This window comes from Dipodomys spectabilis, unplaced genomic scaffold (assembly GCF_019054845.1).
Source record: "Dipodomys spectabilis isolate Male_0828 unplaced genomic scaffold, ASM1905484v1 ptg000363l, whole genome shotgun sequence".
NCBI classification, from domain to species: Eukaryota; Metazoa; Chordata; class Mammalia; order Rodentia; family Heteromyidae; genus Dipodomys; species Dipodomys spectabilis.
In genome coordinates, this window is record NW_024871040.1 from 4,155,542 (window position 1) to 4,168,761 (window position 13,220).

At 41.6% G+C, this 13,220-nt stretch overlaps 1 protein-coding gene across 2 annotated transcripts in view; it reads right to left on the reverse strand.

Moving 5' to 3' along the window:
* Positions 1-1,694: 1,694 nt before the first annotated feature.
* The window catches only part of Znf280b (zinc finger protein 280B), an 80,485-nt gene continuing 68,959 nt past the window's right edge, over positions 1,695-13,220 (reverse strand). The window contains exons 4-9 of one of the 2 annotated variants that reach the window (XM_042666342.1): positions 12,407-12,431; positions 9,041-9,073; positions 5,337-5,377; positions 4,634-4,661; positions 3,347-3,406; positions 1,695-2,374 (exon numbers count right to left, since the gene is read on the reverse strand). In XM_042666342.1, coding sequence (XP_042522276.1) covers positions 2,289-2,374; positions 3,347-3,406; positions 4,634-4,661; positions 5,337-5,377; positions 9,041-9,073; positions 12,407-12,431 — 273 coding nt within the window. In that variant the 3' untranslated portion in view covers positions 1,695-2,288. The remainder of the gene's footprint in view (positions 2,375-3,346; positions 3,407-4,633; positions 4,662-5,336; positions 5,378-9,040; positions 9,074-12,406; positions 12,432-13,220) is intronic. The other variant, XM_042666341.1, reaches the window with a different exon arrangement.

Sequence of the window (13,220 nt, forward strand, 5' to 3'; positions counted from 1 at the left end):
TCAATAATTCTTTGTCATTTTCCTTCCCCTAATGTGCCCATAGACTCATTCATCCAGACCATGGAGACCAAGGACCTGATCTAGGTGTTGCGTTTTTTTTCAGTATCAGACCACATCTATTAAATTGTATTAGTAAAATTTGTGATATTCAAAATGACAAACCTACCATTCATGCACCTACTACCTCCTCAATGAAAGAGGCTATATACACTAAAGAAAGTCTTGTTCCTATTGGACCTAGTGCTTTGCCCCCACTGGATAGTATTGATTCAAGTTTTGCTCATGCCTTTCAATGGCGTGCCCTGTCCTCCCAACCCAGCCAACACTTCATTGGAGAACACTTCTGGCAAAGAATTTCAGGCCTGGGGAGCATTCTTAGATATGATTTGTCCTAAATTCTATTCCAAGAGCTCAGCTTACTATACTGAATATTTTTTATATCATTCACAATATATGGTCAACCAATGAAGGTTGATTGGCCATGCTATGGAAATATATAAATGAATGTTAATGGATAAATGAAGTGTCACCCACTCTGTGGAATTTTGTTATGGCATCTTTAGCAAACCATTATATAATTTATACTACTGTATAGTACTGTTAGCATTTCCTCCATCTCAGGTCCTCACCCCTCCCACTTCACTTCCGGTAGCAGCTTGTATCTGCCCCCAGGTGCATCAGCAGAACCCTCTCCACCCAAACCTGAACTCCACCCTATCCTTCACAAAGAACTCTCCCGGGGCTCCTGCTAGTTTCCTCAGGACAGGTCTGCATTCTCACTCTCCGCCCAGACTTAGCTGCACACACACCTCTAGCACCTGTGTTACAAGGAGGGCCATGGGCAGGGACAGGTGCCATCTTGCTCCCTCTCCTGTGGGGGAGATGGCCTTGTCAGCCCTTCTAATAAACCTCTTTATAAAACCTCCTCTTCAGACTGTGTCCGAGTGGTCTTCTGGGATGGGTGCTTTCAAGTATTATTTTACTCTTTTGTTATAACAACGCATAACATTCCACATTTCTCACTTGAAGGGATGAGAACTACTTGGTCTATCGCAGCTAAGGTGACATCCTTGACATCTACCGGTAGTCCCTTTGCCACTTTCTGCTCTTCATGGGGGAACCACCCTCATCCACCTGGCTTGGCCAAGTTGGATACACAGGTGTCTGCACAAAATGGACCATCTCTGCAGGGTCTGTGATCTGTCAGTGGGATGATGCTGTCAGTCTGGCTCTATGTAAAGAACCAGATATGGGTTTAAGAACACAGATTCCACCAGACCAACAAGTGAGCCTCTCTCTCTCTCTTCACCTCCTTCCCCCTCCTCACACACACACACACACACACACACCACAGCATTTCTGGCATCTCTGTCCCTCCCGGAGTCAAGCTTAGCCGGTGCTGACCTCAAGGCCAGAATCTTCCACAGACATATCCTCCAACCATAGTAAACACTGGTTATGTCCAGGATAACTGGGTCCTACTATCAGGAAATGTCTGCATAGTTCAAATGGGATGACCTTGGTGATCTTCAGCTGGAAGCTTGACCTCCCAGGACCATCTTTGGGCCCCTTTTATTGCCTGAGGCTGATTCCCTAGCTTCCCTTTTCCCCCAGTCTATAACTGTTTATTTCATGGAATTGCTATGAGATCTATGGTTTGTTGCATTCATTACTCAACCAAAAACACAGAAAAATAGAAATTAGTGGAAGAAAATAGATTTATTTAAGACAAGTCTTAAGGATAAGTTTTCAATCTAAAATGTTCATTTTTGGAAGAATTAGGGGTAGAAGCACTTCCACGGACAAAACAGGTTAGAACAGACAAAAGATCTTTCTCTTTACAGCACATTTTTTCCCCATCCTATTCTTAAAAAGGCAGAAAAGGCAACCAGCTTCTGGATCTTGACTTCCTGGGGCCAGCACCTGCATTTTCTTTTTAGAAAAACACATTATTATTTTTTTGTAAGCCAATTTATGTGAACTGAGGAGCAAAGGTGGTGTTACAGATGCCTCTTAGAATTCAGAATACCATGTACAAGGATAGTCCTCAAAAGAGTAAGGAAAGGACTGCAGGTGGGGGGAGGAGGGAAACTCGGTTTCTACCTGCTCTGTTACAGAACAGGGCAGGGAGGCCCCAGTTCAATTCTACTGCATCATTGCAGGTTAATTTCAGGGAGAAACCAGGGTTTGCTTACCATAGTACAGCTGTGTTAGGTATCTGTTCCTTATGTTGGCATAGGGGTGTTCTTATGGAACAGGATGCTGAAGTTCACAGGATTAGATCATCCTCAGAGCTCTGGAGGCAGTCTCTCTTTACAGTCAGGATTTTTGGTTGTTTTAATGAGTGACGATGGTCCTCCAAAGACAAAAGTATCTTCTTTAACATTAACCATTTTACATGTCTATCCACATACATACTTCATCAGTGGACTTTCCTGAACATTCATTGGAGATCTGGGGATAATCTGGTCTAGAACGAAAACCCTCAGGACAGATAGAAATCATCTTTCTTTGAGGAGGAAGCCTTGACTTGCTAAAAAATTAGTTTGTGAACTGAGGAGTGGGGGCTGGAGATGTATTCAAGGTCATACTTCTTCCTTTGCTTTTCAGGACACTGGATCTTTTGTCATCACCACTCCAACCCTGCTTGTCCTTTAAACCAGGAATAAACAGTGAGGAGAGAAACACAGAGGTGTTGCTACAAATGCCCAAATATATTTCTCCTACATCTGTGGGCAGACATTAAAAGAAGTTTGCTTCCAAGTTCAAGTATGTGCCTATGAGAGAGTTGTGTCCCATTAGAATCCAGATTAATGCCCAAAGCTCAACTCAAAACATCTTGTGCATAATTCCCAAGGCATACTATAATCTCAACCAAAGGCTTTGAGGTTTGGCAGTGGCAGAGATGGGAAAGAGCAGGTGTTATGGGAAAGATCATCTTTAAGTAACAGATCAAGAAACAAGGTAAGCTGGGCGTAGGTGGCTCTTATGCCTACTATAATCCTAGCTACTCAGGAGGCTGAGATCTGAGGATCATGGTTCAAAGCCAGCCTTGGGCAGGAAAGTCCTTGAGACTTTTTTGTTGGTCGTGGGGCTTGAACTCTGGGATTGGGCACTGTCCCTGCACCCTTCAGCTCAAAACTAGTGCTCTACCTCTTGAGCCACAGCACCAATTCCTGTTTTCTAGAGACTCTATCTCCAATAAAACCAATTAAAATATGAAACAAACCTCTACACATATTTCCCTTCTGATTCGTCTCTCTTCTTTTAGCCTCTTAGGTAAAAGATATAACCTGACTGTTCCCAGGACCCTTTCCCATGGCATCTTATCTGGAATGTTACCTACCTGGGATTTCATCATTGCTACTGATACTTTCCAGGTCCCACTCAGCTACCTGATGCACATCTGGAAGAAATCCAGTGGAGAGAGTAGCTTGTTCATTCCTTCCTACACAAGGTGAAGCCTTGGTTCACACAAGATCAACCTCATCTTTCTTCTAGTTTACAGACTTTCCCTAGAGCCTCAGTGGCCAGAATTGTGTACTTGTGAAATCATTTTCTCTCAGGAAACTCCACGTCCTTTTTCAGCAGGAAGCCAGGATTCTCTAGGTAGGAGTAAATTTACAGCTATCTTGTGTGAGAAAAAGCAATCTGTGCTGTCAAACTAAAATCTCTTCATCTTGTAACCAATCAACCACTCTGTATTGACATTTCCAGGTACTAAAATTTTCTGGAATTATTTGCTTCTTGACTCCAGTCGTAACTATTGTCTTCTGTGTAAACAGCCTACCACAGCAAGGGTTCTTACCTATGGTGTTAAGATTAATTTCCTTCTCCACCTGAGTGGGAACTTTTTACTGACTTTACCAACCTCTTCCACCTGTAACCATTAGCAATCCTGTTCCTAGCCGGCCTGGGGTGAGAACATGTGCCTTCCCCCAGTAGGGACCTTTCACTGATGGTTAGAGTGCTTTCTAATTTCCTTGTATTACCCATAACCCTGATAACCAATTGTAAAGAAAATGTGAGCCTACTCCTTAGCAACAGGAGAAGGGACAAAATAACACCTTGAGTTGGAATAAAAACCAAGCAGACTACCCCACCTGGTGTGCCTGCCTAGCTTTGGGGAGAGTGGCAATGCACCCTTTTGTGCAGAAGTAAAAAAACCTATCCTATATCTCTTGTATGTCTATTCATTTTCTGACACAAGAGGGCTGCTGTGATTGCAACACTTGGAAGCCAGGAAGAAACAGATAGGAGACTGGACCAAGAGTTAGGCACCAATGTTACTATACCAATCCTGAGACAATGGACTGTTAGACCACCTGTGGCCACCTCTGAATACACATGTGATTGGGACTGTTTTAATTAGACATACCTCCAACTCCCTACCCCAATTTGACTTCAGGCAAATGTCTGCTCCAGGGAGATAGGTGAAGATGAGCTGAAGTGCTATCCTCACTACGTAATATACATTTCTTTGTCATTGACTGTGCCTTTTTCTTTGGTGTACAGGGCTCAGTCTAGACCTGACATGTAGTACTCCTAAAGTTTGAGTCTGAGGGTCTAACACTCCAATTTCAACTTGACTAAGCCAGTAAGTTATTTCCTTAGCAAGTGGGTGAATACATACCACTTCCAAATGTAGTGAAGGAAAGCATCTGCAATTATAGAAAAGAAAACACTATGAGGATCCAAACAGACTATGCATTATTCTCTCTCTCATGATGGTACTGGGGTCTGAACTCATTGCTCCTTGCTTTTGCTTAGCTTTTTAGCTCAAAACTGGCACTTCACCATTTGAGCCACACCTCCACTTCTGACATTTTGCTGGTTAATTGAAAGTAAGTGTCTTGTGGATTTGTTTGCTTGAGCAGGTTTCAAACCATGATCTTCAAATCTCAGCTTCCTAAATTGCTAGGATTATAGGTACTAGCTGCTGGCACCCAGACATTTTTTCTCTTGATGGCTTAGAAAAGCAGAGAGGAAACAGTGATCCAGCCAATAGTCACTCCCTCCTCCCAAAAAACAACTGCTGCAGAGGACACCAGTGGAAAAGGCAAGAGAGAGTCTCTCTTTGAAGCACGTACTCCCTTAAGTACATTTAGATGAAGAAGGAAAATGAGTGCTATGGGAAATGCGTCTTCTATACACTTTATAATGGAGGAGGAGATTTTAGCTGTCCTAGTATATCCGTTGGTAAGATGTTCTTATTCAACATTTGTCCATATAAAATTATGTCTTTCAAAGAATTAATGCACATAGTCAGAATTTCATATTAATTTGATTAAAAACAGAGCTTCATTTCTACATTAGACAAAGAAAGATATGCTTACATTGTCTAATTCTGGGCATTCTGCCAGGTCATGCGAGGGATCTAGGAGGAAACAGTAACAGTATATTGGTAGGGAACATACTTGGTATAGAAGTGGGGCTGGAGGGCTGGGAAGATGGGTCAGTGGTAGAGTGCTTACCTTGCATGCATGAGGCCCTGGGTTCGATTCCTCAGCACCACATAAATGGAAAAAGCCAGAAGTGGCACTGTGGCTCAAGTGGTAGAGCACTAGCCTTGAGCTGAAGAGCTCAAGGATAGCGCCAGGCCCAGAGTTCAAGCCCCACAACCAACCAAAAAAAAAAAAAAAAAAGAAATATTTTGGGGTTGGGAAGGTGGCTCAGTGGTAGAACACTTGCCTTGTATGCCTGAGGCCCTGGGTTTGATTCCTCAGTACCACATAAGCAAAAAGAAAAAAAGCGGGAAGTGGCGCTGTGGCTCAAGTGGTAGAGTGCTAGCCTTGAGCTGAGGAGCTGAGGAGCTGAGGGACAGCGCCCAGGCCCAGAGTTCAGGCCCCACGACTGGACCCCCCCCCCCAAAAAAAAAGGGAAGAAGTGAGGCTGGAGTGCATGGATGTGGATGTTTAACAAACATTCAATATAGCTGTTGCTGTGTCTTCCACCTGCATAGAGGCAGGATGGGGGAAGGAGAGGAGTAGCAAAGAAATGAGAATTCATTGTACATACCACAGAATTGAGACATATAAAAGAAGAGGTTGAAGGAGGGTGAAGATGTTGAAATGGTGACACAGATCAAGATGCATTGCACATATAAACTGCTTTGTTAAAATGCAAAAAAAAAAAAGTCAATACATAACCTAAAATTAAGGGAAGGGAAGGGGTGGGCTGGGAAGGGTAGGTGAGAAGGTTGGAAGGGGTGGCCCTGATGAGGATGCAGTGTGTTCATAAACTGCTTTGGTGAATGGCAACTCTTTTGTACAGCTACTTAAAGATAATAAAAATAATTAAAAAATTACACAAAACAAATAAAATGAGATGCAGCAGCTTTGAACTAAGGACATGTTTGTTTTTTTTTTTACATCAGCATGGGGCCTGAACTCTGGGCCTGGGTGCTGTCCCTCAGCTCTTCAGCTCAAGGCTAGCCCTCTACCACTTGAGCCACAGCGCCACTTCCGGCTTTTTTTTCCCTGCTTATGTGGTGCTGAGGAATAGAACCCAGGGCCTCATACATGCAAGACAAGCACTCTACCACTGAGCCACCTTCCCAGCCCCTAAGGACATCTTAGTACAACAAAACAGTCAACCTAAAATGCTGTTAAGTTACACCAGGATTCAAAGAGGAAGCCCAGGGGGGTGGGGGGGGGGGAATGGGATGGGAAGGGGAAACAAAGGAGGAGGCTACAAGATAATGTACTCATTATCTTGCCCATGTAATTGTAACCCCTCTGTACAGTATTTTCACAATAAAAGAAAAAAGAGGAAGCCCATCAGCCCTCTCACGTTGAGAAAACTCATCTAAAGTGTTAGTGTCCTTATGATACTACTAAGGCAATTTCAGTGTACAAACATCACATCATGTTGCTACTGCATTATATCCTGTTTCAGAGCACTTCTCAATTGATTAAAAGACAATTTTTAAGTCAGGTGCTGGTGGCTCATGTCTGCAATTCTAGCTACTCAGAAGCTGAGATCTGAGGATCATGGTTCAAAGCCAGCTCAGGCAGGTAAGTCCTGAGACTCTTATTGCCAATAAACCACTCAGAAAATTGAAAGTGGTACTGTGGCTCAAGTGGTAGAGTGCGAGCCTTGAGATGAAGAGCAGAGGGACAGCCCAGAGTTCAATCCCTATGACCACCACCACCAACAACAACAAAAAGACCATTTTTATCATATGTGTGTGTGTGTGTGTGTGTGTGTGAATTGAATAGCAGCTATTTTCACCTTGAGTGTATCCTCACAGCATTGTATACACACCCTTGCTTCTCAGTGATTAGAAAGCTAGTTTTTCTGTCAATCCCCATGAATGTGTTATCTTGAATTTGGCTTTAATGACAGAGAGCAGGATCTTGGAGCCTTCCGAGCCTACTCCAGTGAAGCTAAGAGATCTGCCCCAGATCCTGTCTCATTGGAGATAAGATTATAGTTTTGCTAAGTACTAGTGGCTACACCTTTAATCCTAGCTAGTCAGGAGGCTAAAATCTGAGGATTGAGGTTTGAAGACAGCTAGGGCAGGAAAGTCCTTGAGAATCTTATCTCTAATTAATCACACAAAAAGCTGAAAGTAGAGTTGTGGCTTGGCTCAAGTGATAGAGTGCTAGCCTCAAGCAAAAGGATCTCAGCATAGAGTTCAGGCCCAGAGTTCAAGCCCCACCACTGGCAAAAGAAAAAAGAGATTTTTTCTAGGGATAAGCAATTTTTAGTGTGTATTAATTGTATCAAAGATTTTAACTGTTGTATTTCACTCATTGTACATTTTTTGAGTTGAACTATTTATTTACTATCTTTTTTGGAAATTGTTATTATAAAGGTAATGAACAGAGGGTTTATTTACAATTACATAAGTCAGGTACTGAGTACATTTATTTTTGGACAATGTTGCCCCTTCCCTCATTCTCTCTGTTTTTCCCTCTTTATAAAGAGGGTTGTATAAAGGAGTTTCAACTAAACATATCATATATTGTGCTTTGATCAGAACAATCCCCTCTATTGCTCTCTTCTTTTCTGGGTCCCCCCAACCCTCTGGTTTTTAATACACTTCAGTGGATTTCCTTTGTGCCATCTGAACACAGAGACATGATGCTTTCCGATATTGTTCACCTTCACTTCCCTTCTCCCTCTTGTCCCTCAAATGGTCCCACAAATATAAGTATGTTACATGCACACACATTTAAAAAGTGTATACTTTCAGTTTATATTTTCTCCAGAAAGGAGGAAACCTTAAAAAAAAGAATATTAAGGGGTAGATGAACAATTGCTTGTTGGTGAAAGTTTGATCACATATTTATAAATATACATTCATAAATATACACTTATTTGTATTTATATAAGTATATAAATATAGATTTATATACTTTAGATTTATATACTTTAGATTTATCTTATTTTACTTTATTTGTAGTCTCCTTATATGTAACAGAGAAATGTAACCCAAATATTTTCAAACATAGGTGAGGCAGTAGATAAGCATGTAGGCATTAGTTTCTTTAGATGATGGTAATACCTAACTGAATATTTTGTCAGAGCCGGGTGCCGGCTGAGATCTGAGGATTGCGGTTCAAAGCCAGCCCAGGCAGGAAACTCCATGAGACTCATCTCCAATAAACCAGAAGTGGTGCTGTGGTTCAAGTGGTAGAGCACTTGCCTTGAGCTGAAGAGTGCAGGCCCAGAGTTCAAGCCCCATGACTGACAAAATATATATATATATACATATACATATATATATATATTTTTTGTCAGGTTTAATATGGACTTTTTTGTGCCATTACTGGAGCTTGAACTCAGGGCCTTGGGTTTTGCTTGGCTTTTTTGCTCAAGACTGGTGCTGTACCACTTGAACTATACCTTCATTTCCAGTATTTGGAGACAAAATGTTGCTACTGGCAACCTGGAACAGCACAGCAGGATTCTGGAGCCAAAGAAATGAGAACAGAGAGAGAGAAAGAGAGAGAGAGAGAGAGAGAGAGAGAGAGAGAGAGAGAGAGAGAGAGAGAGAGAATGAAGAGAGTGGGGACCGGGGGTAAAGGCTCACCTGCTCTTGGATCCCGAGCTCTTGTAAGCAAACCTAAAGTTCAGTATAGGGGAGGTTAGTACAGACATGTGCAAGAACAAGGTATCACTCTATCTTGTGGTTACAATAATTAACATGAGACAGTTTTGTACGTAGTAATAATTGACTTCCTTTTTGTTAGGAAGAAGATGGAAGCAGTAAACATTTAACCTTAACACAAACATTTATCTTCCCAATGTCTCAAGCTTTATAGGGTCCAAACAACTCTAACTCAAATATCATACGGTCCAGGTAACAGTAACTTATGCATTTGTTTTGCTTTGTCTGTTTCAATTTTTCCAGGGTCCAGTTATCAGCCTTCTGAGTACTGAGGAGGCAGCATTCCAACCTCAACCCTTTCCTGGTCTCACAATAAGAGTCTCATAGACTTTCCTGCCCATGTTAGTTTTGAATAGCAATCCTCAGATCTCAGCCTTCTGAGTAGGATTACAGGCATGAACCCTTAGCTCCTGGCTGGTACTGGGGCTTTAACTCACTGCTTTATACTCTTGCTTAGCTTTTTTACTCAAGGCTAGAGCTCTCCCACTTGGCCATACTTCCATCTCATAATATGGGTATTTCTTTTCTGCTCAGAATATCCTGTTCTTTGTAGAGGAAGAATGCAGAGGGGAACAGTATATCAACCAGACAAGGAGTCCTTTGCTTTTTACATACACTCTACATTATGTGACATAAAATGGTTCATCTATATGAGATCCTACAGAATATACTAAGAATCCCAACATTTCTGTTGCCCAGTTTTTCTTTCTTCATAAAATTAGTGTATATTAATTATATAAAGGGATTTCCCTGCCTTCTGCCCATCATGAAGTCCATTAAATTGCCACCATCTTGTTTACAGGCAGCAAGACCATTGGATCTACCTGTGGGTCTATTTGTCTGATTTTGTTGAATGAGATTCACACTTCCTTTAAAGCAAACTCAAGCCCTGATCATATGATATACTTCCATACATTCTTCAGTTTCTTCCTTTTTCTTTTGTGGGTTGTGGGGCTTCAACTCTGGGCCTGGGTGCTGTCCCTCAGCATTTCAGCTCAAGGCTAGCACTGTATCACTTGAGCCACAGTGCCACTTCTGGCCTTTTCTGCTTAGTGGTGCTCAGGAATCAAACCCAGGGCCTCATGCATACAAGGCAAGCACTCTACCACTAAGCCACCTTCCCAGGCCCCCCATTCTTCAGTTTCTATGGTGTGTGTGTGTGTGTGTGTGTGTGTGTGTGTGTGTGAGAGAGAGAGAGAGAGAGAGAGAGAGAGAGAGAGAGAGAGAGAGAGAGAGAGAGTGTTCAGTAGGTGGCTGCAAAGACCACACTATCCAGTCAACAGTGAATGCTAATGCTGTTTAACCCATGGGTACAAGAAAGCTGCAACAAAATTATAGCAATTATGTTCAACCAACTTCAAGAACTTAGTCTTTCACTCTTATAATATCTTCACTGGAAAGAACTGGAACATTCTATTGCTTATCATGTGTGATAAAATATTCAGTCGATGCTAATATGTATGTTTGGATTCATTTTCTAAGACAAAATTTCAGTTTCTAAGATACAAATCAACATGCCTTACATGGTCACATGTACCTCAAAGGACCTATGACCTGACCAAAAGCATCAGAGTATATTTACAATTATTTCCCAAGAATGACTATGCCAATGGGTAGAAATTTTTTTTCTGTTACTAACATGGTTTAAATAACAATGAATTGGGCACTACTCATACCTGTAATCCTAGCTACTCAGGAGGCTGAGATCTGAGGATCGTGGTTCAAAGCCAGCCTAGGCAGGAAAGTCTATGAGACTCATATCTTGAATTAGTCATCAAAAAGCCAAAAGTGGAGCATTGGCTCAAGTGGAAGAGCAGAGTTCAGGGACAATGCCCAGGTCCTGAGTTCAAGACCTAGAACTGGCACACATACCCACACCCATACATAAATGACAATGAAGACAACTTTATAAAGGAACCTTTATGGACAACATCTATAAACTCTGAATACTGGAGAACTTTAGATTTATACAGGAATGTACTGGGACTAATAAGTCCATGACAAAAACTCAAGTTCATGTCATTAGTTGAGAGCAACACCATTGGCCCCCACACATGGGTTCATATTTTGACTTTTCTATGTATAGAGAGCCTGAGTCATTCATTTTGGTGCTTTAATTACTCAAACTAAGCAATGGGAATTAGGCACAAAACTCCAGGTACAATTGTAATGAGACTGGATGAGTTACTGCATATAAAGCATGTGCTATGCTTTGAGAAGTTATGGGAGCAGTTTTGCTGTGTAAGATGAAAATATCTTCAGAGAAAACATACAGCCCCTCTTCTATACACAGTCACACATATATTCACAGTCACAAAACACATAACAAAAGTCCAAGAAATCTTGGACACCATACCACCTAAAACTAAATTGAATATAATTGCTTCCAGGAACTTGAAAGTTTTTATTTAATCAAGATTTTCCCCACAATGCTTCTATTATCCTTATCCTATCAAAATCCAGAATCAGAGTGGCTCTTCAAAGAGAATACCAGGCCCATTTTAGCATCTAGATTTTTTTCCTTCCAAAAAGTTACACTGGGACATGATATATTATACAGGTCTGTAGGCATTCAGACAGAGTGAGACCAAAGGAGGATGCTCTTAGGAGAGGATCACAAAGGCACAATAGCTATGTGCATCTGATCATATAAAATAATATTTATCAAAATGAATTCCAGGAAATGGGAATAAGAGGTTTTTCTCGGGGCTGGGAAGGTGGCTCAGTGGTGTAATGTTTGCCTTGCATGCATGAGGCCCTGGGTTCAATTCTTCAGCATCACATAAGCAGAAAAAGATGGAAGTGGTGCTGTGGCTCAAGTGGTAAAGCACTAACCTGAGATGAAGAGCTGAGGAACAGCACCTAGGCCTAGAGTTCAGGCCCCACGACTGACAAAAAAAATAAGAAAAAGAGGTTTTTCTCTTTGTTACTGTTTTTATATTCTTTGCCTTTTATCTCCTTTGTTCATTTATCTGTCTTTGGGAGGGTAAGGGGGTGGACACAGAAATGGAGGGTAAAAGGGTAAAAATATGCAGCAGTGATACTCAGACACTATGTCAAAGATATCATACACACACATACACACACACACATATATAAAACTTTTATATATATATAAAACTTGTAGGTGGGGAACCAGAGGGAAAAATTGAAAGCACAAGGGAAGGGGGTGGTATTGTTAAAAATAAATATACTCTTTATCTGACTTATCTAACTGTAATCCTCTGTAGGTCACCTTTAAAGCAACAATAAAAAAATGCATCCAAAAAAGAACTCCAGACTACTTACCAGCTTTGCTCTGTTTTGAGGTTTCCTGCAACACACACACACATACACACAAAATCATTAAAATTGTTGTATGTTCGTTCTGAGAATTTGAAAAGATATAAGCAATACTGTAAATTCAAAGGTTCCCAAAAACAAGGATAGGGTACATCTTTGGCAAACCCATAGCTTTTCCTAGATGTGTATCTCAGCTCCAATTACATCAGCAACTTCAAAATATTTAATCCAATGAAGAGACATTCCTTCCAAGGAAGAGGATCCCTAGCACACAGTTTAAAACCTGTGTTGATATTTGCAAATGTCTTCTTTTTTTTTTTTTTTTGGTCAGTCGTGGGGCTTGAACTCTGGGCTTGGGCACTGTCCCTGTGCTCTTCAGCTCAAGGCTAGCACTCTACCACTTGAGCCACAGCACCACTTCTGGTTTTCTAGTGGTCTATTGGAGATAAGAGTCTCACGGACTATCATGCCTGGACTGGCTTTGAACCATGATCCTCAGATCTCAGCCTCCTGAGTAGCTAGGATTACAGGCATGAGCCACCAGTGCCGCTTTTTTTTTTATTTTTAAAGATATCACTTGGGGGGCTGGGAAGGTGGCTCAGTGGTAGAGTGCTTGCCTTGCATGCCTGAGGCCCTGAGTTCAATTCCTCAGCACCACATAAGCAAAAAGAAAAAAGCCAGAAGTGGCGCTGTGGGTCAAGTGGTAGAGTGCTAGCCTTGAGCTGAAGAGCTGAGGGACAGTGCCCAGGCCCAGAGTTCAGGCCCCACGACTGGACCTAAAAAAAAAAAAAAAGATATCACTTGGTAAGGATCTATTCAT